This window comes from Tursiops truncatus, chromosome 8, assembly GCF_011762595.2.
Source record: "Tursiops truncatus isolate mTurTru1 chromosome 8, mTurTru1.mat.Y, whole genome shotgun sequence".
NCBI lineage: Eukaryota > Metazoa > Chordata > Mammalia > Artiodactyla > Delphinidae > Tursiops > Tursiops truncatus.
The window spans coordinates 91,965,382-91,992,814 of NC_047041.1; the positions used below are offsets into that span (position 1 = coordinate 91,965,382).

Genomic DNA, 27,433 nt, shown 5'->3' on the forward strand with positions numbered 1-27,433 from the left:
TGGGAATTTAGAAAATAGTTTTTGCTCTTCTCTGTGCCTAAGGAGATTTGTAAAATGCAGGCTAGTTTCTAAGCACTATTATAGTGGTACTAAGTAAAATGTGTAATTGTAACATTTATATACAGTTTACTCAAATATATATTTATATGTTTATTCAAATGCATTATATATTATAGGATTATTTTTGTAGCTAAGTTACCTTCTTCATATTGTTTTTCTGAAGGTAGTGTAAAATATTGCATCCCCAGAATTGATAAGTAATAAGGAAAAACTGGCCTGGGATTTAAGATGTCATTCAGAGAATTGTTAGTTGAAAGTAGATCATCGTGGTAAATGCTCTATAGAAAATTAAAATAGAGGGTAATTGAGTGGCTTCTTTAGGTTGAGCAGTTGGGGTTATCCTCTCTGGAAAGATGAAATTTAAGCTGATACTTGAATGACAAGAAGGAACCAAAAGTCAAAGATCAAGGAAGAACATTCTAGGCTGAAGAATGAACAAAGGCCCTGAAGCCTTAATGAGCTTGGTAGTATATTAGTTAGCTCAGGCTGCCATCACAAAATACCACAGACTGTGTGGCTTAAACAACAGAAATCTATTTCTCACAGTCTGGAGGCTGGAAAGTCCAAGATCATGTTGCTGGCTGATTTGGTTCCTGGTGAGGACTCACCTTCTGGCTGTGTCCTCACATGGCTTCTTCTCAGTGTGTACATGGGGAGGGAGGGAGGGAGAGATAGAGAGATAAATCTTCCTCTTATAAGGGGACTGGCCCTATTGGATTTTTAACCTTTATCACCTCTTCAGAGGCCCTATCTTCACATATAGTCACGTTGAGGGTTAGGGCGTCCATATATGAATGGTTAGAAACACATTCAGTATATAACAAGTGTTATGTAATTAAATTCAGGTCAGTATGGCTGGAGCTTGGTGAGAAAAGGGAGGATGATAGGGAATGAAGCCAAAGAAGTAGACCAGGGCCAGACTATGTGGGGCTCTGAAAGCCAAAGTTAGGACTTTGAATTTTATTACAAGTGTGCTGAGAAGCTGGAGCAGACGAGTAACATAATTTAATTAGTACTTTTTAAGGTGCACTCTCAAACTTATATGGAGAAAGGACTAAAGGAGGCCAAAATTCGAAATAGACCATTAGAAGGCTAGTGCAGTAACTCGAGAGAGATGAAGATGGTTTGGACTAGAAGGATTGGTAGTGGAAATGGAGGAAGTTAAACTATTTCAGGAAATGTTTAGAAGTTTAGAAGCTGATTAATTAGATATGGGGAATGAGAGAAAAAGAGGAATCAAGGGTAATTCCTTAATTTTTGGCTTGAGCAACTTGGAGGAGCAGGGTTGGGGTGAGAGAAGATGAGATAGAGTTCTGTTTTGGTCAAGTTAAATCTGAAATACCTATATGAGTCTGGAATTCCAGTAGAGGTCAGAGCTGGGTATGTAGATAGAGAATAATTGTTAAGTAGGGAGTATCTGTAGCCGTGGGATTACATATGGTCATCTGGAGAAGAGTGAAGTTTGAGAAGAAGTCCTGGGTCCTCCTACATTATCTGTCAAGCAGAGGGTGAAGGGCCAGCAGAAAAGATCCAAAGGATGTCCAGAAGGATGTGATATCCTAAGAGCCAAGGGAAAAATGTGTTCAAAAGAGAGAGAATAATTAATAGTGACATTTGAACATTTATAGATTAGAGTGTAGATTTTATGAGAAATCTTTTTTTTATTTTGAATTTTATTTTATTTTTTATACAGCAGGTTCTTATTAGTTATCTATTTTATACATATTAGTGTATACACGTCAATCCCAATCTCCCAATTCATCACACCCCCACCCCCACCTCCACTTTCCCCCTTGGTGTACATATGTTTGTTCTCTACGTCTGTGTCTCTCTTTGTGCCCTGCAAACTGGTTCATGTGTACCATTTTTCTAGATGCCACATATATACGTTAATTAATATACGATACTTGTTTTTCTCTTTCTGACTTACGTCACTCTATATGACAGTCTCTAGATCCATCCACGTCTCTAAAAATGACCCAATTTCGTTCATTTTTTGGCTGAGTAATATTCCATTGTATATGCGTACCACATCTTCTTTATCCATTCATCTGTTGATGGGCATTCAGGTTGCTTCCATGACCTGCCTATTGTAAATAGTGCTGCAAGGAACATTGGGGTGCATGTGTCTTTTTGAATTATAGTTTTCTGTGGGTATATGCCCAGTAGTGGGATCACTGGATCATATGGTAATTCTATTTTTAGTTTTTTAAGGAACCTCCATACTGTTCTCCACAGTGGCTGTATCAATTTACATTGCCACCAACAGTGCAAGAGGGTTCCCTTTTCTCCACACCCTCTCCAGCATTTGTTGTTTGTAGATTTTCTGATGATGCCCGTTCTAACTGGTGTGAGGTGATACCTCATTGTAGTTTTGATATGCATTTCTCTAATAATTAGTGATGTTGAGCAGCTTTTTGTGTGCTTCTCGGCCATCTGTATGTCTTCTTTGGAGAAATGTCTATTTAGGTCTTCTGCCCACTTTTTCATTGGGTTGTTTGTTTTTTTAATATTGAGCTGCATGAGCTGTTTAAATATTTTGGAGATTAATCCTTTGTCCATTGATTCGTTTGCAAATATTTTCTCCCATTCTGAGGGTTGTCTTTTCGTCTTGTTTGTAGTTTCCTTTGCTTTGCAAAAGCTTTGAAGTTTCATTAGGTCCCATTTTGTTTATTTTTGTTTTTATTTCCATTACTCTAGGAGGTGGATCAAAAAAGATCTTGCTGTGATTTATGTCAGAGTGTTCTTCCTATGTTTTCCTCTAAGAGTTTTATAGTGTCTGGTCTTACATTTAGGTCTCTAATCCATTTTGAGTTTATCTTTGTGTATGGTGTTAGGGAGTGTTCTAATTTCATTCCTTTACATGTAGCTGTCCAGTTTTCCCAGCACCACTTACTGAAGAGAGTGTCTTTTCTCCATTGTATATCCTTGCCTCCTTTGTCATAGATTAGTTGACCATAGATGTATCGGTTTATCTCTGGGCATTCTATCCTGTTCCATTGATCTGTATTTGTTTTTGTACCAGTACCATATTATCTTGATTACTGTAGCCTTGTAGTATTGTCTGTAGTCAGGGAGTCTGATTCCTCCAGCTCCGTTTTTTTCCCTCAAGACTGCTTTGGCTATTCAGGGTCTTTTGTTACTCCATACAAATTTTAAGGGCTTTTTTTCTAGTTCTGTAAAAAATACCACTGGTAATTTGATAGGGATTGCATTGAATCTGTAGGTTGCTTTGGGTAGTATAGTCATCTTCACAATATTGAGTCTTCCAATTCAAGAACATGGTATATTTCTCCATCTGTTTTTGTCATCGTTGATTTCTTTCATCAGTGTCTTATAGTTTTCTGAGTACAGGTCTTTTACCTCCTTAGGTAGGTTTAGTCCTGGGTATTTTATTCTTTTTCTTGCAGTGGTGATTGGAATTGTTTCCTTAATTCCTCTTTCTGATCTTTCGTTGTTAGTGTGTAGGAATGCAAGAGATTTCTGTGCATTAATTATGTATCCTGCAACTTTACCAAGTTCATTGGTTAGCTCTAGTAGTTTTCTGGTGGCATCTTTAAGATTCTCTACATATAGTATCATGTCATCTGCAAACAATGACAGTTTTACTTCATTCCCAATTTGTATTCCATTTATTTCTTTTTCTTCTCTGATTGCCATGGCTAGGACTTCCAAAACTATGTTGAATAATAGTGGTGAGAGTGGACATCCATGTCTTGTTCCTGATCTTAGAGGAAATGCTTTCAGTTTTTCACCATTGAGAATGATGTTTGCTGTGGGTTTGTCATATATGGCCTTTATTATGTTGAGGTAGGTTCCCTTTGTGCCCACTTTCTGGAGAGTTTTTATCATAAATGGGTGCTGAATTTTGTCATAAGCTTTTTCTGCATCTGTTAAGATGATCATATGGTTCTTATTCTTCAATTTGTTAATATGGTGTATCACATTGATTTGCATATATTGAAGAATCCTTGCATCCCTGGGATAAATCCCACTTGATCATGGTGTATGATCGTTTTATTGTGTTCTTGGATTTTGTTTGCTAGTATTTTGTTGTGGATTTTTGCATCTATATTCATCAGTGATATTGGTCTGTAATTTTCTTTTTTTGTGGTATCTTTGTCTGGTTTTGGTATCAGGGTGATGGTGGCCTCATAGAATGAGTTTGGGAGTGTTCCTTCCTCTGCAGTTTTTTGGAAGAGTTTGAGAAGGATGTTGTTAGTTCTTCTCTAAATGTTTGATAGAATTCAACTGTGAAGCCATCTGGTCCTGGATTTTTGTTTGTTGGAAGATTTTTAATCAGTTTCAATTTCATTACTTGTGACTGGTCTCTTCATATTTTCTGTTTCTTCCTGGTTCAGTCTTGGAAGTTTACACCTTTCTAAGAATTTGTCCATTTCTTCCAGGTTGTCCATTTTATTGGCATAGAGTTGCTTTAGTAGTCTCTTAGGATGGTTTGTATTTCTGTGGTGTCTGTTGTAACTTCTCTTTTTTCATTTCTAATTTTATTGATTTGAGTTCTCTCCCGATTTTTCTTGATGAGTCTGGATAATGGCTTATCAATTTTGTTTATCTTCTCAAAGAACCAACTTTTAGTTTTATTGATCTTTGCTATTGTTTGCTTTATTTCTATTTCATTTATTTCTGTTCTGATCTTTATGATTTCTTTCCTTCTACTAGCTTTTGGTTTTGTTTGTTCTTCTTTCTCTAGTTCCTTTGGGTGTAAGGTTAGATTCTTTATTTGAGATTTTTCTTGTTTCTTGAGGTAGGCTTGTATTGCTATAAACTTCCCTCTTAGAACTGCTTTTACTGCATCCCGTAGATTTTGGATCATCATGTTTTCATTGTCATTTGTCTTTAGGTATTTTTTGGTTTCCTCTTTGATTTCTTCAGTGATCTCTTGGTTATTTAGTGATGTATTGTTTAGCTTCTATGTGTTTGTGTTTTTTACGTTTTTTTCCCCTGTAACTGATTTCTAATTTGATAGCGTTGTTGTCAGAAACGATGCTTGATATGATTTCAGTTTTCTTAAATTTACCAAGGCTTGATTTGTGACCCAAGATGTGATCTATCCTGGAGAATGTTCCATATGCACTTGAGAAGAAAGTGTAATCTGCTGTTTTTGGATGGAAAGTCCTATAAATATCAATTAAATCTATCTGTTCCATTGTGTCATTTAAAGCTTGTGTTTCCTTATTAATTTTTTGTTTGGTTGATCTGTCCATTGGTGTAAGTGAGGTTTTAAAATCCCCCACTATTATTGTGTTACTGTCGGGTTACTTTTTTATAGCTGTTAGCAGTTGCCTTATGTATTGAGGTGCTACCATGTTGGGTGCATATATATTTGTTATTGTTATATCTTCTTCTTGGATTGATCCCTTGATCATTATGTAGTATCCTTCCTTGTCTCTTGTGACAATCTTTTTTTTAAAGTCTATTTTACCTGATATGAGTATTGCTACTCCAGCTTTCTTTTGATTTCCATTTGCATGGAATATCTATTTCTATCCCCTCACTTTCAGTCTGTATGTGTCCCTAGGTCTGACATGGGTCTCTTGTAGACATTATATATATGGGTCTTGTTTTTGTATCTGTTAAGTGAGCCTGTGTCTTTTGATTGGAGCATTTAATCCATTCACGTTTAAGGTAATTATCAATATGTTTGTTCCTATGACCATTTTCTTAATTGTTATGGGTTTGTTTTTGTATGTCCTTTTCTTCTGTTGTGTTTCCCACTTAGAGAAGTTCCTTTAGCGTTTGTTGTTGAGCTGGTTTGTTGGTGTTGAATTCTCGTAGCTTCTACATGTCTGTAGAGCTTTTGATTTCTCCGTTGAATCTGAATGAGATCCTTGCTGGGGAGAGTAACCTTGGTTTTAGGTTCTTCCCTTTCATCACTTTAAATAAGTCATGCCACTCCCTTCTGGCTTGTAGAGTTTCTCCTGAGAGATCAGCTGTTAACCTTACGGGAGTTCCTTTGTATGTTATTTGTCATTTTTCCCTTGAGGCTTTCAATAATTTTTCTTTGTCTTTAAATTTTGTCAGTTTGATTACTGTGTGTCCCGGTGTGTTTCTTCTTGGGTTTAACCTGTCTGGGGCTCTCTGTGCTTCCTGGACTTGGGTGGCTATTTCTTTTCCCATGTTAGGGAAGTTTTCAACTATAATCTCTTCAGATATTTTCTCGGTCCTTTCTCTCTTCTCCTTCTGAGACCCCTATAATGCGAATGTTGTTGCGTTTAATATTGTCCCCAAGATCTCTTAGGGTGTCTTCATTTCTTTTCATTCTGTTTTCTTTATTCTGTTCCGCAGCAGTGAATTCCACCATTCTATCTTCCAGGTCACTCCTCCATTCTTCTGCCTCAGTTATTCTGCTATTGATTCCTTCTAGTGTATTTTTCATTTCAGTTATTGTATTGTTCATTTCTGTTTGTTTGTTCTTTAATTCTTCTAGGTGTTTCTTCTTTAATTCTTATAGTCTTCATTAAACATTTCTTGCATCTTCTCAATCTTTGCCTCCATTCTTTTTTGAGATCCTGGATCATCTTGACTATCATTATTCTGAATTCTTTTTCTGGAAGGTTGCCTATCTCCACTTCATTTAGTTTTTTTCCTATGGTTTTATCTTATTCCTTCATCTGGTACAAAGTCCTCTGTCTTTTCATTCTGTCTATCCTTCTATGAATGTGGTTTTCCTTCCGCAGGCTGCAGAATTGTAGTTCTTCTTGCTTCTGCTGTCTGCCCTCTCTTTAAATTAATCTAGGGACTTCCCTGGTGGTGCAGTGCTTTAGAATCCACCTGCCAAGGCAGGGGACACAGGTTTGATCCCTGGTCCAGGGGCAAGAAATCTTATAGATTTTTATTTAAAGATTTATTTTTCTCTTTGAATATACTATGATGAGTAGAGTATTCTGCTTATCATGATGCTTTAGTAGTTCATGTAGAATTTTTAATTTTTATATATGTATTTTTAAAAATAAAGTTATTTATTTATTTTTAGCTGCGTTGGGTCTTCGTTGCTGCGCGTGCGCTTTCTCTAGTTGCAGTGAGTGGGAGCTACTCTTCAATGCAGCGCCTGGGCTTCTTATTGCAGTGGCTTCTCTTTGTTGTGGAACACAGGCTCTAGGCACGCAGGCTTCAGTAGTTGTAGCTTGCAGGCTCTAGAGTGCATGCTCAGTCGTTGTGGTGCACGGGCTTTGTTGCTCTGAAGCACGTGGGATCTTCCCAGACCATGGGTCAAACCCATGCCCCCTGCATTGGCAGGGAGATCATGTAGAATTTTTAATTGATCTTTTTGTCCCAATTCACAATATAAGGTTTAAAAATAAGAGATTAAAAATCATTTGTTGATTTAAAGGAAAACTTTCTCAAAAGGCTACTAAAAAGGCAACTGAAGCCTAAGTCATAAGTCAAGTGTGAAAGAATATAGTATTCTGTAACCAGCTACACTTAGTGCTAAAGTCTTTCATTGCAGCACTCAAGAACCATATTTTTTCCTTGAAGATAGAATACTTAAGGATGCTTAGTAAAGAATTATACTAGTTTTAATCTTTTTTTCTTAATATTTATTTATTTGGTTGTGCCAAGTCTTAGTTGCAGCAGGTGGGCTCCTTAGTTGCGGCCCCAGAGCTTCTTAGTTGTGGCTCCAGGGCTCCTTAATTGTGGCATACAAAGTTTTAGTTGCGGCATGCATGTGGGATCTAGTTCCCTGACCAGGGATCGAACCCAGGCCCCCTGCGTTGGGACCTCAGCGTCTTATCCACTGCACCACCAGAGAATCCCATACTAGTTTTAGTCTTAAAGATAACTTTTTAAAATAAAATAATTGGTCCTTGAAAAAAAAAAAAAAGCTATATAAAAATGTAAAAGGAAATTAAAAATTATAATTTAAAAAGTCAGAGATAATTGCTGTTTTATATATTTTTGGAGTTTTATTTTTACATATCTTTATAGTTAAAACTTTATTCTCATAGGATAAATTTTTTTAGTGAAATTTTGGGATGAAAGGATAATCACATTTTTAAGCCTTTTCAAATACATATTGTCAAATTGTCCCCCAGCGATGCTGTACTAACCCAATATTTCTACACTTAATATCTGAAGTTAGTATACACTGTAGCCAATAGTGAATACTGGCATTCTTTCTAATCTTTGCTAATTTTTAAAAGGAAAACTTGTAGCTCTTTATTTCCTTTGTTGTTGTTGTTAAGTTTTTCGCCTGCTAAGTAGTCAGTGTTTCATATTTTTGAATTGTCCATGTTTTTGGCCCTTGTTCTTTTGGTTTTTGGTTTCTCTGTTTAGATTTTTTATGAGGTAGCTACACATTAAGTGTTGGCTGTCATATGTTTTTCCCATTTTATCTTAAACTTTATGACTTTTTTTCCATGCTGAATTTGATATTTCTTTCTTGGGTTTACACTTACATTGAGTTTTTGACATGATTCAGTTTAGTCTTATGACCTCTGTGTGGTTGAAATTTAGTATATGTTAGGGGACAAAAAATGCAAGCCACAAAAGGAGAAAACCTGTCTGAACTTCTGTTTAATTTGACTAAATAATGCACTTATTACTACATACTAAAGACTTACTTTTTAGCAGTGTGAAGGTCTGAGTTAGTTTCTGAACACACACGAGGAAATGACAAACGTTTACCTTTCACAAAAGCATAAGCCTTTCATTTGTTTACATACATACCTTCATTCAGATGTTAAATAAATAGGAAATTTTGCAATATGTTAATTTCAGGAATTTCATGTTAGAACAACTAGCATTTCTAAGTAGGTTAGATCCTGACTTCTAAAGTCCTGAAACAGGGCCCAAGTTTTGACCACTTGGTGGGATTTTTCGGCTTTATTTCCCCTTTGGAAGATAGTCTGGGGTTGGACTGTCCCTGTGTTTAGATCACACCTTAATACACCTGATCAACTAATGATCAGAATGCTGTCTTGACAGGGATAGTTTATTTGTACTTTGTCCTCTGCTTTGTCGCTACTGTAATGAGTCTTGATTTTCTTCATCAGTTTCAGACCAGACAGAGTGTAAAGGTGCTCATTTTGAACATTCTGAGTTGAAGAAACTATCTTGAGTTACATTTGGTTGTCATTTTATTTGTTTAACTTCTAGAACTCTTCCTCGTGGGTGCTATATAACATGGCTTCATTTTACTGGAGAATAAAGAATGAGCCGTATCAAGTAGTGGAATGTGCTATGCGAGCCCTTCACTTCTCATCCAGGTAGGATTCCTCCTCTTCTGGACCTCCTGATTTTCCATGTAACTCAGGACTGTTAAAATACATAAAAAACAAGAAGAGGAAGCATTGTGTTGTACTTGCATTCTCCTCCATCCCTGTTGCAATTAGTCCCATCACAAAAATGTTAGATATCAAAGAGTTCAAAGTGATGATGGCATAACATACTTCTGATTTCTGTTAAGGAAAAATATATAATGTAGATGCCCTCTGATTCACTTGAGACTTGAAACTAGGGAAATTGGTTGGAGGAACTATCAGAAATTAAATTATTCTCAAAGCAAATATAAGCCCTAAATACATTTTAAAAGCATAAAATCTCTGCCAGACCTTATTTTTGTGGCAAAATTTGTAGTTATCAGATTGAGTAAGCACCGTCAATTATGTAAAATTAAACATTAGGATTTTCTTAAATTATTTTCCCCATCTGTAAGTAAACTCAAAGTTATTTTCCTAAGCTCAATAACTTTGAATGTAATTTGCCCTTGTCAGGTAGTTATAGGCAATTGTGGAGCACATGCTTCTTTCCTGACATCTAATTACATCTTCCCTTCTCTTTTAGGCACAATAAAGACATTGCCCTGGTCAACTTGGCGAATGTTCTGCACAGAGCACACTTCTCTGCTGATGCTGCTGTCGTGGTCCACGCAGCTCTGGACGACAGTGACTTCTTCACTAGCTATTACACTTTAGGAAATATATATGCAGTAAATACAACTTTTTTTTTACGTGAACCAATCCAGTTGCTGTTTTCTTTCTTTCTTTCTTTTTTTCCAATAAAAAATACCCTTTTCCCTTCTTTTGGTCCAAACAAGGGGATAGAAAGGAAGAAATTAAGGGAAAAAAACTTCATAGCAATAATGAATCATAAGTGTTTTAGCCTCTTCACAAAAAAGAAAATAATCGAATTGATACGAATATTATTTTCCTTTAGCATACTCTTCTTAAAATAGCAGTACTTCCAATTGAACCATCCTGTATAGCATTGCTGCATGTTATGGAGATTTGACTACTGATCGAAATAATCTTCACTGTATGAGATTTAGTGTGATCTCATAAATCATAAGGGGATTTGGACGGATACAACCAGGCTAACCATTTCCCCCCCTTTGTTTGTGTATGTGTGTGTGTTTGTTTTTGTCTCTTCAGATGCTTGGGGAGTATAACCACTCAGTGCTCTGTTATGACCATGCTTTACAGGCTAAACCTGGGTTTGAGCAAGCTATAAAGAGGAAGCATGCTGTCCTGTGTCAGCAAAAACTCGAGCAGAAACTGGAAGCTCAACATAGGTAACTAGGAGAAAAAATTACTGAAGCACCAACACTGTAGAACCTTAGGTTAGACTTGTGTAGGGTGATATCAGTGTTAATTTGTTCATTAGAATTAAGAAAAACACCTTTTCACTAATGCTAGTCCTGTCCTTTTTCTCCAATCAGGAGGTTTAGCACAAGTCAGTGGTTGTATAAAGGATTCCAGGAACTAGAGAATATTTACAGTAAATGCTGTCATCTAAATCTTAACAATATTGACAGTCAATTACTTGTATGAAGTCAGATGGAGGAGGGGGTGCTGCCAGATGCTCAGTAATTCTATTGATTACATTTTTATTTCCATAGAATACACCGTCAGTAAAATCACTTGCGCATGCTACATTTGAGCTTTCTCTCCTTTGACTTCTAAGGTTGGGCTATTGTTATGTTGGTTAAGTGATGTTGAGAGAGATTATTTGGCCCACATTTTAATCAGATTTGTGTAAGTTGTACAGTAATGGAATTCTGTTGTACTTGGTCCTTGTAGTATACTTAAAAAATATCCTGTATTTAATTCTATAAATAATAGGGCCAGTAAAGGAACTTGACATAACTCAGAAGTGAATTGTTCATCTCTTATAGAATTAGCCTTAATGTTTTGAGTGTACTTTGATTATTATAGAATTAAGTGGGGATTTGGATTTCTTTAAACTTTTGCCTATTTTCCAATCTGTTTAAAAGCCTAATGTAGTAAAAAGGAAAGAATGACAGCTTGTTTATACCTGGCTTTGTTATACCTGGTCAGAACTTGCCCTGGCTGAGTTTCTTCCAATATTATGCTCTTCTTATACAATCTGTGCAGCTATCAAACCTCCATATGTTAACAGTATAATAGGCAATAAGATTTTTGTGACTAAATATAATCAAGCAGCTGATTTATTGATACCAGGTGGTAGGGAATATTCCTTTATAAGCAGTTTCTGTGGTTTTTTTCCCAAAATCTGTAAACCAAGAAGCTACAGTGCAAGAGCAAGGCATTGTGGCCTCTTCTCTTAACCTTGTCTTTAGGTAGAATCAAAGGAAAAGGTGAAAAGGAAGATTCTAGAAAGGCTTTGAATGTCCATGGAACTGACAGTCTTTGTGGAGGGAAATAGACTTGTTAAATGTATAAAGCTTTATAGTAGTATTTATTGCTATGTATCTTTTCTGGCACCTGAAGCGTCTAATACACCTTTTAATGTCATTAATTGTTGTGTTTATGGGAAGAATTTCACATCCATCTTTTTCCCCCCAAATTTTAATAAAACAATCGTATTTATTTAGCCCCATTGTTCTTGAACTTGTGATACAGTGATTGTATGTTAAAAGTCAAAATCTAGCAATTTTTGCTGAGAACCAGAAAATCTATGTATTTCAGTGGGTTTAAAAATCCATAATTTTAAAGCTCTGTAACTTTTTCCTGTTATTAAAAAATGTTAAGATCCCTCCAGCGAACACTGAATGAGTTGAAAGAATATCAAAAGCAACATGACCACTACCTGAGACAGCAGGAGATCCTAGAAAAACATAAGCTGATTCAGGAAGAGCAAATCTTAAGAAATATCATCCATGAGACACAGATGGCAAAAGAGGCACAATTAGGTAAGTACTGATTCCAAGTAATTGAAGACAGGTTAGGAAATTCACTTCTAGTGTGCTTTACTTTCATAACTTTCATGTAGCCATAAAGCAGTATAAAATTGTGCTTATGACTTCTCTCAGTCTTAAAATGACATCGTTACTACAGGTATACCAGCAGGCCTGAGGAGCTGGTTTGATCCTTCTAACTTTTTTTTAGTAAAAAGTAAAAACCAAATTTTTAAACTAAAAACCAAATTTTAAAGTAAAAACCAAATCTTTTGTATCCTAAGAGTCTTAACAGTTTGTTTGTCCTCTATGGCCTACATTGATGCTTCTCTAACTTTGGTATGCGTATCAATCTCTTGTTAAAATGGAGATCTTGTTAAAATGCAGATTCTGATTCAGTAGGTCTGGGTTGGGGCCTGAGATTCTGTTATTCTAACAAGCTCCTATTTGATGCCTGTTGTTGCTAGTCTGAAAACACACTGTAACATGGCCCTACACCAATTTAACGCAAGCTAGACACACCCTAGAATCAAAACATCCACACTTTTCAGCCAACAGTGGCAATAAGGCTAAATGTTCTCCTCTTTTTTATGCCCCATTAAAAACAAATGTTTTATTTTAGAAGTAAGATTTTAGACTAGACTTTGTCTCAAATAGGAAAGTAATCAATGGAATACTTTCGGGGGTTCTGAAATCCTCCCCAAAATTATACACAGTATTGTGTATATGCACATTTTTTTTTCCTGGTAAAATGGTATGTAGCTCTTATTAAATCTTTTACAGTCTCTGACCCCAAAGTAGAACCACTGGTCTAAAGGAACTTGGGTTGACAGGATATCAGTGATTTGATTGTATCCAGAATGTTTCATTTCTGATTAAACCCTGTGGGAGCAGATACGACAACTTGACACCAAAGAATAAATGAATAGAATCCCTTATATTACATCCTTCTCCCTTGGTAAATATATTGGTCTGTACAGCCTCTTGATCTTTGACCCTTAGCTGTGAACGTTTACAGTCCATTTTACAATCCACCTGACAAGTTTTCTTTGCTTTTTTTTTTTGCGGTACGCGGACCTCTCACTCTTGTGGCCTCTCCCGTTGCGGAGCACAGGCTCCAGACGCGCAGGCTCAGCAGCCATGGGTCACGGGCCTAGCTGCTCCGCGGCATTTGGGATCTTCCCAGACCAGGGCACGAACCCATATCCTTTGCATCGGCAGGTGGACTCTCAACCACTGCGCCACCAGGGAAGCCCTTCTTTGCTATTTTGAGTGTAAAGAGTATGTTCAGTCCTTGGGATTATTTGCTGCTCAATCTGTACTGAAGTGCAACCAGAGCACTTATATATATATATTTATATATTTGAAAAAGAGTCATGAAGTATATAAAGCAAATTCTCTCCAGAGAGATGGGCAAAGTCTTAAAACAATTTAATCAATAGATTTTACAGTCGTAGAATGCAATTGCCAGAAGGAACGTCAGTGATTATTTAGTGGAGCCCATTTGTTTTATAGGTGGAGAAACAGGCTTCTTTAGAATGATTTAATTTAATTAACCGTTAATGAGATTTCCCCTGGATAAGTATCCCCTCTGTAAGTACTCTGCCAGGCTCTGAAGAGTACAGGGTTGATAGTACATGACTTAGACTAAGAAAATCATGTTGGCATTGCTGATCTTTTTCATCAATTTAAATTTCCTTTCTTATTCCAGGAAATCATCAGATATGCCGTCTGGTCAACCAGCAGCATAGTTTACATTGCCAGTGGGACCAACCTGTGCGCTACCATCGTGGTGATATCTTTGAAAATGTGGACTATGTTCAGGTCTTTTTCTTAGTCTCTTCTAGTTGTTATAAACTTGCACATATCTAAGAGTAATATCACTCCCCCCCTTAATTCCTTATATAATTGATCTCTAAAATGTGTGACCATCATTTAAGGTGTTGAGTATCTGTTATGTTTATGAAGTCAGATTTTATAGAGAGTACTCAGTTACTCCATGAATGACATTTTTGTTTCCCAAAGTACTGGCTGTATTTTCTTTTCATATGTGTTTAATTCTTTTCTTCTTTACCAAGAGAGCTACAATAAAAGCCTTAACCTCCCCTTTTAATTTACTTTAGTAAGACCTATAATTTAAAATTTGGGAAAGAGTAGCCATGCTCTTTCCTGAAGTCATCAGTCCAGTTATGTTGCTTCAACCAAAAACGTCATCAAAATGATCATCTACAAAAAAACGTTTATTAAGCACATTGCTGTGTGCATGTTTTTTCTTTCTTTCTGTCTCTGTATATGTCCACACAGGTACATACACATATACACACAGTCATACACATACATAAAATCCTAGCCTATCTAGTTGGGAAGAAATAATGCATAAATATAATGATACCAGATAGCATGTAACTGATGCTGATATAGACAGTAAACACAATCAGAGTCCAATTTTCATCCAAAAGGATACTGGAAATAAAATAACATTTATCCTATCCCATAGAAAACCCATCATGTTCCTTAATCATAGATACAGAAATTTCTAGCAATAAGCAGTTAAAATAAGAGATCAGGAAAACTTCTATAGGAAGACAAACCATGGAAAATTAGAACTCTTTAATTTAGAAAAACCCAGATTACATTGGGAAAGAGTAAGAAATAAAAATTAAGAGGCCATTTAGGAGGAGAAGTAGTAATAGAGACCAAAAGCTTCCTATGATTTTTGTGAGCCAGCTCCTAGCAATATCCCATGTCTGGTTTTCAAGAGTAGTAAAGGAAGAACAGACTTACACCCTCTGGGACTCTAGCTCCCTGTCTTAAATCCAAGCATTTTAAGGGGAAAAAGGGAATATTTAGAAATGAAATATACCAAAACCCAGTGTAACTTTTAGATATCATAATGGTCTCAAGACAGACCATTTGGAAGACTGCCATGTGTGAGTGTAGCTTCCAACATTATATATCCATAAATTTCATCACTGCTATATAGTGAAAGAATCTGTTCCTGTTATTAAAGGCATAGAGCTACAAATTCATCATATTCATTCCTTTTTCTCATCTCTTTCCTACTCCATCCCATCCTAGTCCCATTCTCTTATCTAACAAGGTTTCAGAAATACACAGGAACTATATGGTATCTTGTGAGAATATCAAATATTGTTGTACCTTGGTTTGGAGGTAGGCTATACATATATATTTTTTAACATCTTTATTGGAGTATAATTGCTTTACAATGTTGTGTTAGTTTCTGCTGTATAACAAAGTGAATCAGCTATATGTATACATATGTCCCCATATCCCCTCCCTCTTACATCTCCCTCCCACCCTGCCTGTCCCCGCCGCAGGTGGTCACAAAGCACTGAGCTGATCTTCCTGTGCAATGCAGCTGCTTCCCACTAGCTATCTCTGTTTTACATTTGGTAGTGTATATATGTCTGTGCTACTCTCTCACTTTGTCCCAGCTTACCCTTCCCCCCACCCCGTGTCCTCAAGTCCATTCTCTTTGTTTACGTCTTTATTCCTGTCCTGCCCCTAGGTTCATCAGAACCTTTTTTTTTTTTTTTTAGATTCCATATATATGTGTTAGCATACAGTATTTGTTTTTATCTTTCTGACTTACTTCACGCTGTATGACAGACTCTAAATCCATTTACCTCACTACAAATAAATCAATTTCATTTTTTATGGCTGAGTAATATTCCATTGAATATATGAGCCACATCTTCTTTATCCATTCATCTGTTGATAGACACTTAGGTTGCTTCCATGTCCTGGCTATTATAGGTAGTGCTGCAGTGAACATTGTGGTACATGACCCTTTTTGAATTACGGATTTCTCAGGGTATATGCCCAGTAGTGGGGTTGCTGGGTCATATGGTAGTTCTATTTTTAGTTTTCTAAGGAACCTCCATACTGTTCTCCATAGTGGCTGTACCAATTTACATTCCCACCAACAGTGCAAGAGGGTTTCCTTTTCTCCATACCCTCTCCAGCATTTATTGTTTGTAGATTTTTGATGATGGCCATTCTGACTGGTGTGAAGTGATACCTCATTGTGGTTTTGATTTGCATTGCTCTAATGATTAGTGATGTGGAGCATCCTTTCACGTGTTTGTTGGCAATCTGTATGTCTTCTTTGGAGAAATGTCTATTTAGGTCTTCTACCCATTTTTGGATTAGGTTGTTTGTTTTTTTGATATTCAGGTACATGAGCTGCTTGTAAATTTTGGAGATTAATCCTTTGTCATTTGCTTCATTTGCAAATATTTTCTCCCATTCTGAGGGTTGCCTTTTCATTTTGTTTATGGTTTCCTTTGCTGTGCAAAAACTTTTTAAGTTCCATTAGGTCCCATTTGTTTATTTTCATTTTTATTTCCGTTTCTCTAGGAGGTGGGTCAAAAAGGATCTTTCTAGGATTTATGTCACAGAGTGTTCTGCCTATGTTTTCCTCTAAGAGTTTTATAGTGTCTGGCCTTACATTTAGATATTTAATCCATTTTGAGTTTATTTTTGTGTATGTGTTAGGAAGTGTTCTAATTTCATTCTTTTACATGTAGCTGTCCAGTTTTTCCAGCACCATTTACTGAAGAGGCTGTCTTTTCTCCATCGTATATTCTTGCCTCCTTTATCAAAGATAAGGTGACGATATGTGTGTGGTTTATTTCTGGGCTTTCTATCCTGTTCCATGACCTATAGTTCTGTTTTGGGGCCAGTACCATACTATCTTGATTACTGTAGCTTTGTATTATAGTCTAGTCAGGGAGCCTGATTCCTCCAGCTCCGTGTTTCTTTCTTAAGATTTCTTTGGCTATTCTGGGTCTTTTGTGTTTCCATACAAATTGTAAAATTTTCTGTTCTAATTCTGTGAAAAATGCCATTGGTAGTTGGATAGGTATTGCATTTACTCTGTAGATTGCTTTGGGTAGTATAGTCATTTTCACAGTGTTGATTCTTCCAATCCAAGAACATGGTATATTTCTTCATCTGTTTGTATTGTCTTTAATTTCTTTCATCAGTGTCTTACAGTTTTCTGCATACAGGTCTTTTGTCTCCTTAGGTAGATTTATTCCTAGGTATTTTATTCTTTTTTGTTGTAATGGTAAATGAGAGTGTCTCCTTAATTTCTCTTTCAGATTTTTCATTGTTAGTGTATAGGAATGCAAGAGATTTCTGTGCATTAATTTTGTATCCTGCTACTTTACCAAATTCATTGATTAGCTCTAGTAGTTTTCTGGTGGCATCTTTAGGATTCTGTATGTATAGTATCATGTCATCTGCAAACAGTGACAGTTTTACTTCTTTTCCAATTTGTATTCCTTTTATTTCTTTCTCTTCTCTGATTGCTGTGGCTAAAACTTCCAAAACTATGTTGAATAAGAGTGGTGAGAGTGGGAAACCTTGTCTTGTTCCTCATCTTAGAGGAAATCGTTTTAATTTTTCACCATTGAAGGCTATACATATTTGAAATTGACTGTCCAGTGGTTTTTAATGCCTAAATGATAGCTATATTAAACGCTTAAGAACCCTTAAGCACACTAATTTTATAGAATAGTGATCATTTTAGTCTAGGTAGGGGAGAGGAATAATGAATCAAACATCTAAATCAGCTAATCACTAAACTTATAAGAGACTAAATCATAGAAAGGAAGTAGTGGGACAGGAAAACAACCCACACTAGTTTTCTCACACATCAATGGCATAGTTGATTGAAAGTTGCTAGCTGTGCATTATCTGTGAGAGAATACTGTTGGGGCATAGTTCTGAAAATTAAAGATCTGATTGCCTTTTAACTGACCTACTTTGTGATTTTCTTCTAATTTTGAGTATTCATTAACATTTTTGGGTTGAGTTAAATCTTATTTACAACTCCTTTTCTGCTTTCAATTTGATTGAACTTTTCTTTTCATTTTCTAGTTTGGTGAGGATTCATCAACCTCCAGTATGATGTCTGTGAACTTTGATGTTCAAGCAAATCACAGTGATATCAGTGATTTGGTCAAGTCTTCTCCCATAGCCCATTCTGTTCTCTGGATCTGGGGCAGGGACTCTGATGCATATAGGGTAAGTTAGTAGAGGATGATTAAGGAGTTTTCTCTAACAGACAAGATTTCTTAAAGCAGTGGCCCTCAACCCCACTGATTAATATGGCCCCAGTCACTGTTCAGCTTAGTTCAGCAAGCATTTGTTAAGCTTACATTAAATGGAAGGCATTCTGCTAGGTGGTAAGACACAGGGTCTGTCTTGAGTTCTTGGCAGTCAGGTGGGGCAGATGGACACCCTGATTTCAGTTCAAAGCTCTGAGTATAATCACCAACCCTCATGAGTTTCTAAACTTGACCTAAGTGCGTGCTTGTATGTACTTCACTTATTTAATCAGCATTCTTTTATTGAGCTTCCAACTGTATACCAGGCTGATACTATGAATATAGTACACAAGTTCCTTGCTCTGCTGGAGCTCACATTCTAGCAGAAGATACAGATAATAAACAAGTAAATAAATATGTATTTCTAACCTACCTAAGAAATAATTGTGTGTTAGCCAATGGGGATACCAACATATGAAGACAGAAACCATGTATTTTTTATTCAACATTAAATTTTCAGAATTTAATTGTGTTTTTATTCTAACAAAATTAATACGGCCACTTATTATTTAATTATGTCTAATATAAATTCCCAAGTTTGAAAGCTTCAGGCTATAAGTTTAGTAAGCCTCTGGTACATGTTATTTATATTTAGAAAGATGAAATTTTACAAATAAAATAATAATTGTTAAACTTCAGCATTGGCAAAGAAAAGTCTTAGTTAAGGGAAAAACAGTTTTCTGTTCCAGTTTTTTAAGTGCATGTATGCTTCTAGGTAAAAGTCACAAACTCCACCTCAAATTGACTTAAACGAAAGAAAATTCACCTCATATTATGGGAAATCCAAAGATAGAGCAAACTTTGGCTTTGGTTGATTCAGTGGCCCAGTGACCCATTCCTTTCCGTTTCTTTAATTTGCCATCCACTGTATTGGTTCCATCCTAAAGCCTGTCTTCCTCATGGTACTGAGGCGACAGCCAGCAGTAGCTGGAGCAACATGGTTTTTGCTCCTTTGGGGCATAAGAGACTAAGACTGGCTTTTCTTTCTTGGAAGCCCCAGGCAGACCTCTCCTTGTGTCTTACTGGCTCAGCTGAGTTAGGCCTGCCCAACCCTGAACCAGTCTGTGGTAAAGCAGGTAGAATTACTGACTTAGACTAATAATCTGCAGTAGAAGGAATATTATAGAGTCTACCACAATGTCTATATCTTAAAATACTAAACTGTTTTTAGGTTATCCTAGTATATTTATGTTCTTTTAAAAGTTCATTTAGCATATTGAAGCATTGAATCTGAAGAAATTTATGAGAAATTTTCTTTTTTATTAGGACAAACAGCATATTCTGTGGCCTAAAAGAGCAGATTGTGCAGAAAGCTATCCTAGAGTCCCTGTTGGCGGGGAATTGCCAACGTATTTTCTGCCTCCGGAAAACAAAGGACTCAGGCAAGTGCTGATGGATTTGGCAAAGCACTTGATTCTGCATGATTATCATCTGGCAGTTCTTTGAGAGCACCAGCCTTGGACTTGAAAGGTTAAGTCTTTATTTTGAAGTCACCCAAACTTTGAAAATATGAATTTTGTTCCTTTTTCTTGTGCCAGGATCCACGAACTCAACAGTGATGATTATGCTTCAGAAGAAGAGGCCCAAACCCCTGACTGTTCCATAACTGACATCAGAAAAAGCCAGACTCTGTCCTACTTAGTCAAAGAATTAGAGGTCCGCATGGATCTGAAAGCCAAAATGCCAGATGACCATGCACGAAAAGTAAGGCTCACTTAGGCTGGTGTTTATTGCCGTCCATTCTGGTTGACTTCGCAAGCCTCATAGGTGGAGCAAAAATTTGATAGAAGGCAGTTGTTGAGCTTTAAGTTTATGAAACTGAAACATAGAGTTAAAGATTTGGTGAAATAATTAAGAAGTCAGTCATGCTATTGAAGGAATGCCAGTAAAGTGTTCCCCTGGGTTGCTATATACATAGACCACCCAAGCAGTGTTCCTCTAAGAGGGCTGCAAAGATGAGTAACACAGAACTCTGTTTACCTAGTGGAGGCCATTCTGACCACTGCAGTTTAGCTTTACATTCTCCAAGCTTCCAGAAGTTTGTATAAATTGAAAGCTTGAAGATTCTCTTTCCTTGGCCTTATCAACCCTGTTTTGTGCTCATATGAGGTCCTTAGGAATTTGTATGAATTTGATAACTATTTTGCAAACATTATAAATATGTTCTGTTACGCTGTTTTCTTTAGTTCCTATTAGCTATGTATAACTAGGAATGTTTTATTACTGAATATAAATCCTATATTAGTTACCATTCCGTAGGTACAAATGAAAAAATTTACTTTTTACAGAGAAAACAGACCATCACCATGACCTTTTTTTAACTTAATTTTAAAACTATGAGCAGTTACTACTTACATTCAGCATTTACTGAGGCAAAAAACATTATGTTCCAGGCACAGTTTGGAGTGCTAGGAATACAAAGAAAAATAGACCATGATCCCTAACTTAGAGTTGCTCACAGTTATATAAATGCTGCAAGAATATAAAGTAGACTAATTGAGGATCTGGTGCTTTTCCAGCTAGGAAGGGTAGCAGATTTTCATTGCATCAGGTGTTGCATGCTTTGCTCTCTGAATAATTTCTCATTTGGTTCTGGACACTTAGGTTGACTTGAACGGGGGAATGATAGATCACCTTAATATGTATGTGGTGTATATGTTTTTAACTTTTTTTAATTAAAGGAAACTAAGGCATACATGAGCAGGGTAACACCTGTTGTAATGTCAATGACTGCATGTTATGTATATAATTATAAATATCTCTTCAAGTTAGCTGTTCTTGAGGAGCTCAAGACTGTTGTCTATAGAAATTCTTTTCAAATGTCTTCCCTGTTATTTTCAATTGATTCAATCTTCCTTTTGATGTTTTCAGATTTTGCTTTCCCGTATTAATAACTATACTATCCCAGAAGAAGAAATTGGGTCTTTCTTATTTCATGCTATTAACAAGGTGAGTTGCCTACCTCAGATATCTGAAATTTAAATGCTTAGTAATTGTAATTAAAAGTTAAAATGCATGTATTAAAAAATCCTTTTTAGAATGAGTACTGTATTCTTGTATTAACTGAAGTATTTGGGGTTTTTCAGCCAAATGCTCCTGTCTGGCTGATACTCAATGAAGCTGGACTCTACTGGAGAGCAGTAGGAAATAGCACCTTTGCTATTGCTTGTCTTCAGAGGGCTTTGAATTTGGCTCCGCTTCAATACCAGGATGTTCCTCTTGTGAACTTGGCCAACCTTTTGATTCACTATGGCCTTCATCTTGATGCCACTAAACTGCTGCTTCAAGCTTTGGCCATCAATAGCTCTGAGGTGAGGTTTTATGTTTCTTTGTAGCAATATATACTAAGTAGTGATAACTCAAATTCAGAGTATAATATGTATTTTTATAGAAAGGGCATAAAAAAAAACTCGTTTTATTTTTTAGTAGAATTTGCATATTGTAAGACGGCTTTGTTTTATTTTTGATGTGTTCATCTATTTTAAATGAATGAAGTTTATAAATTATACAGTTATTTTTTAGAAACTTACATTTACATAAGAATGACATAGCTGCTAAAAATATACTGCCACATCTTTATGTCTGAAACATCTGCTTCTCACTTTATCCTGCTCATTACAGCGTGCACATTGCATAATGTTATACTGTTTTACAGCGTTAATTTATAGATACCTTTATACCAAGCAAGCCAGAGCACAGTTTAAAGGTTGTTTTGATAAGGATAGATAAGTAGGTTGATATTCATGCCCTGAACCTCCCACATGCAATCCATGGAGTTGTGTCACTGCTTTGTAGTTAAATACTTTATTTCATTGTTTCTAAAGTACCACTTACTTTTTTTTTTCATATTTTAACATCTCTGAAATAAGGATGCATGTTATAATTGATGACATCTTACGTTTGATGAATGCAGTTATAATAAATGTACAGTTAAATTGCTTTTATACTTAGCGTCTAAATGTTTCTGAGTTTTATATGCAAAGAAACTTTTAGAAGAAGTGTGCATGAATGGCCTAGGTTTATTCGAGGTGTCCCAAAACTGATTTTTTCGGTACTAGAAGAGAATGTTGCCTGTTAAGAGTTTCCTTTGAAATACACCAATTCACAACTGGATTTTAAGTAAAACTTTATAATCACTGTTATACAACAGGCCAAGTTGCCAGAGAAGTACATCAAATATTAATCAAATGTTTACTGTGTGCCAGGTGTGGCTATAGTAGAACAGATGGTCTATATGAGATGTGATAAAATGAACACCCAAATGGAAGGTTCAGCACAGCTGCATTCCCTTGATACTTCTCATGGTTCACTTTTTTCTGCCACCAGCCAAGGCAATTAGGCAGTTTTCTTCTGGAAAAAAAAAAAAAAAAAGCTCCTTTAGAGATTAGCTGCCTTTTCATTTTTTTTTTTGCAGTACGCGGGCCTCTCACTGTTGTGGCCTCTCCCGTTGTGGAGCACAGGCTCCGGATGCGCAGGCTCAATGGCCATGGCTCACGGGCGTAGCTGCTCCGCGGCATGTGGGATCTTCCCGGACCGGGGCACAAACCCAGGTCCCCTGCATCGGCAGGCGGACTGTCAACCACTGCGCCACCGGGGAAGCCCTGCCTTTTCATATTTGAAAATTATACTAAAATTTTAGCTAAATACTGTAGTACTGCAACAAGAATAAAAATACAAATCAGTGAATCAGGGTAGATACCCCAAAATACACCTTAATCAGACCCTACCCCCAGCTGTCAACATCTGGAAATATTTCCTTATAAGCTTTCCTTCTATGTAAATATTTCATAGTGTTGCAACTTTACTGTACTGGTGATCTTTAAAACTTATATAAAAAAAATTTTTACTACCTAGTTTTTATAGCCATCAATTTAAGTGGTTGTATAAAGGTTTGATGAATTGATATGTTAGAACTGACTCCTCTGTTGCTGGATGTTTAGGTTGCTAATATCAGTAATGATTTTCTGGATACGACCTTTTCTGTTTTCCAGATAATTTTCTTAGGAAAGACTGCTAGTAGCAGTGAAATTACTAAGTCAGTAAGAGAATGAATATTTTGATGGCTTTGATACAAAATACCAAACAATCCACAAAAAGATTTGGGCCAATATATATTGCCATAATCAAGATCTATAAATATTCATTTTGCTTGTATTATCACCAGAATCAGTTGAAGTAACTGCTAACTTTTATTGATTGTTTACTAGAGCCAGGCATCATACTAAGCACTTTACATGTAATAACTCATTTAATCCTCAAAACAACCCTATGAGATAAGATTTACCCATTTGATAGAAAAAGAATGCCAAAGGGGTTTACAGAAAGTCATAGAGCTTGGATTTGAACTCAGGGAGAGTGGCCATTAGAGTTCACACCTTTATAGTCAAGTCACACTGCTTCTGTATTAACGTTTGTAAAATAGATTTACTTTAAAAAATTCCATTCTCTGTTGTAACATAAATTTCTTAATCTTATTTTAAGGATATTGTATTTTTTAAAAATGTTTATTTATTTGGCTATGCCGGGTCTTAGTTGCGGCACACAGGATCTTCGCAGCATGTGGGATCTTTTTTTTTTTAGTTGCAGCGTGCGGGATCTTTTTATTTTTTACTTTTTAGGTGGGGCATGTGGGATCTGTAGTTGCGGCATGCAGGCTCTTAGTTGCGGCATGTAGGATCTATTTCCCTGACCAGGGATTGAACCCGGGCTTTCTGCATTGGGAGCTCAAAGCCTTAACCACTGGACCACCAGGGAAGTCCCTGTTTTATTGTTTATTGTTTGTTTGTTTGTGTTTCTGGCTGCGTTGGGTTTTCGTTGCTGTGCGCGGGCTTCTCATTGTAGTGGCTTCTCTTGTTGCGGAGCACAGGCTCTAGGCACATGGGCTTCAGTAGTTGCAGCGTGTGGGCTCAGTAGTTGTGGCTCGCAGGCTCTGGAGCGCAGGCTCAGTAGTTGTGGTGCACGGGCTTAGTTGCTCCATGGCATGTGGGATCTTCCCAGGCCAGGGCTCAAACCCATGTCCCCTGCATTGGCAGGTGGATTCTTAACAACTGTGCCACCAGGAAAGTCCCCTATTTTATTGTATTTTTAAAGTAAAAGTTTATGTAGGCATTTTGCTCATTTTGTTAGAATTTGTTTTTTTTTTAATTTTACATGAACTCTTTATACAATAAAGTCTTTAACTCCATCTATCATATGTTAAAAATATTTTCTCTCTTTGCCTTTTTATCTTAGCTTTTAAAACTTACCTTAATTTTCCATCTTTTCCCTTTTGATTTCTATTGTTAGATTTAAGGTGTCCTCATAAGAAGTCTGAAAAAAAAATAGTTCTATTTTGTTTTCTCTGGTTTGTCTTTAAATAGTTGACTCTCAGATATACAAAGGTCTTTTCCTATGTTGTCTTCTAGATGTTTTACAGTTTCAGGTTTCACATTTAGGCCTATGATCCATTTCAAGTTAAATTTTCTTTGCAGTGTGAGGTAGGGATCAAAGTTCATTCATCAAAGTTCATATCCAAATGGATATCTGATTGTTCCAGGACCATATCTCAAGAACATTACACTTTCCTTATTGAGTCACTTATCACCTTTGCTCTGAACTCCAGACTCCTTTATCCAACAGCTAACATGACACCTCCACTTGAATGTCTAAAACACGGTCTAAAACTACAGGCCAAAACTAAGCTCCTTAATATTGTTCTAATTTGTTCTCAGTCTTTCCCATTTCAGGAAACAGTAAAGCCAGTATCTCAGGACAAAAACTTAGAGCCATCCTTCGTACCTTTCTCCTTCTCTTAGGGCAGATTCAATCTATTAAGTAATCTCGCTGATTCTGTTTTTAAAATATACCCAGAATTTCACTATTTACCATCATGTCCACTGCTATCTTATCCACACCATCATTGTCTTTTATCTAGATTATTTCAGTAGCCTACTAACTAGCTTCTTGGCTTTCTGCCTTTGTCACCCTACACTCTATTCACAGTACAGCAGTCAGTGAAATTCTTATTAAAAGTCAGATGTTGTCAGGGACTTCCCTGTTGGTCCAGTGGTTAAGACTCCACACTTCCACTGCAGGGGCACGGGTTCAATCCCTGGTTAGGGAACTAAGATCCCATGTGCCACGCAGCGCAGCCAAAAAAAAAAGAAAGAAAGAAATTGCATTATGAATAAATACAATGCCAGTAGTGCTCAACATATGCTAAACTTATATGCTGTTCCTTAGCTTTAGGAAGCTGTAGAGTATTGCTTAAAGGGAGCCGCTTCCCCTCTCCTTTCACCTAAATTCTCTCCATCCCATAGCCAGAGTTGAAAAATTACCTTCTACATTGAAAAAATACAAGAAACAAAGTTAGTAATTTTTTTTTTAATGTCAGATGTTGTTATTTGTTCAAATCTCTGCGGTGAGTCTCCATGTAACTCACAGTAAGAAACAAGAATTTATAATGATGTAGAAGGTCCTACATGACCTTGTTACTTTTCTGACCGTATCTCCATGAGATCGTTCCTTTGGTCATTCTATTCTAGCCTCACTTGGCCGCCTTGCAGTTCCTTGAACATGCTAGCTGTGCTCCCTCCTCAGGACCTTTGCATTTTCTATTCTCTCTGCTTGGAATGCTTCATCCCACTAAGATTCTTCATAGCTTGCTCCTCATCTCCTTAAAATCTTTTACAAATACTAGCTTCTCAGGGAGTCTTTCCCTTACTACTCTGTAATGGCACTCTCTTCCCTATGGTTAGTACTATTTATGTCTCTTCCCTGCTGTCCTTCATCACATTTTACTCACAATTGTGTGACATGAGACTATAAGATCCACTAAGGCAAGGATTTATCTTTTTTTCTGCTGTATCCCCAGTGTCAAAAACAGTATTTGAAACATGGTAAACACTCAGTAATTATTTTCAGAATGAATTCACGAAAATTACTCTTTTTTTCCAAAATGCTAACCAGTTCGTCTGAATACAGGATATTTGCACAACTATCATTCTGGTCATAGGGATAATCATGATACTTCGTTTCCTTCATTCTAGTTGTAAGGATAATTACGATACTTCGTTTCCTTATGGAAAATATAAGGACATTTTTGAAATCTATGTATGGAATTTAATTGTATATCTTAGTGTGAACCACTAAGTAATACTTTAAATGTAACCTGAGCGCTACCTAGATTAGGCCTCTTTAATCTGGAATATTTTGTACACCTTGGTTTGGTTATAGTGAGATATTTCTGATGACCTAACAGCCTGAATCAAAAGCAAGTAGCTGATAAATTATAGGGGATAATTGCTTTTCACGGGGATATACTGTGCAATTTGAGAATAAAACATTCTTAGATCTTTTAAAATATTTTTAATGATAAAGTAAATAGATGGTTTGTAGAATAAATGGTTTGTATGCAGCAAATACTAAGCATAGGTATATTTCTGCTAAAATGACCTAAACGGAATACTTCGGGCTACGTATAAAAACAAAGTCTCAACAAACAATTGGAAAATAGAATTTTAAGACTATTTACAATAGCATCCAAAAAATCAGATATCTAGAAGTAAATCTAAAGGAAGATGCACAAGATTTTTATCATGATTACAAAACATTGCTAAGAGAAAGAAAACCTAAATAAATGGTGATATACATCATGTTCATGGATTGAAAGATTCAGTATTGTTAAGATGTAAGTTCTCTTCAGATTGATTTATAGATTCAATGTGATCCCAGACTCCCAGCAATTGCATGTATATGTGTGTGTAAATTGATAAGGAGAGTCAAAAATCTACATAAAAATGGATCTAGAATAGCTCAAAAATTGGGGTGTGAGGGGAAGAAAAAAACAGAGTTGGAAGGTTTATATTACCAGATTTCAAGACTTAACTGTAGTTAAATCAGTATGGTACTGGCACAAAGATACTCAAATATATCAATGGAACACAATAGAGAAATTAAAAATAGGCCCCTGCATATATGGTCACCTGATTTATGACAAAGGCACACTAGTTCAGTGTGTGTGGGAGCTTTTGGTTTTTCAGTAGGTAGTAATGGACTACTTGGATATCCCCTATGGAAAAAGAAATGAACCCTGACTCCTACTCCATGTCATACACAAGATTAATTTGAGGTGGATCAT

The 27,433-nt window shown here is 36.4% G+C and overlaps 1 protein-coding gene across 3 annotated transcripts in view; it reads left to right on the top strand.

The window, feature by feature from the left end:
- The window catches only part of TTC17 (tetratricopeptide repeat domain 17), a 153,597-nt gene that overhangs the window by 40,550 nt on the left and 85,614 nt on the right, over positions 1-27,433 (top strand). For 2 of the 3 annotated variants that reach the window (XM_019948320.2, XM_019948321.2), the window contains exons 6-15: positions 9,178-9,287; positions 9,865-10,009; positions 10,452-10,591; positions 12,033-12,193; positions 13,890-14,002; positions 18,086-18,232; positions 19,582-19,697; positions 19,854-20,019; positions 21,187-21,264; positions 21,402-21,626. In XM_019948320.2, the coding sequence (XP_019803879.1) occupies positions 9,178-9,287; positions 9,865-10,009; positions 10,452-10,591; positions 12,033-12,193; positions 13,890-14,002; positions 18,086-18,232; positions 19,582-19,697; positions 19,854-20,019; positions 21,187-21,264; positions 21,402-21,626 (1,401 nt within the window). The remainder of the gene's footprint in view (positions 1-9,177; positions 9,288-9,864; positions 10,010-10,451; positions 10,592-12,032; positions 12,194-13,889; positions 14,003-18,085; positions 18,233-19,581; positions 19,698-19,853; positions 20,020-21,186; positions 21,265-21,401; positions 21,627-27,433) is intronic. The other variant, XM_033860486.1, reaches the window with a different exon arrangement.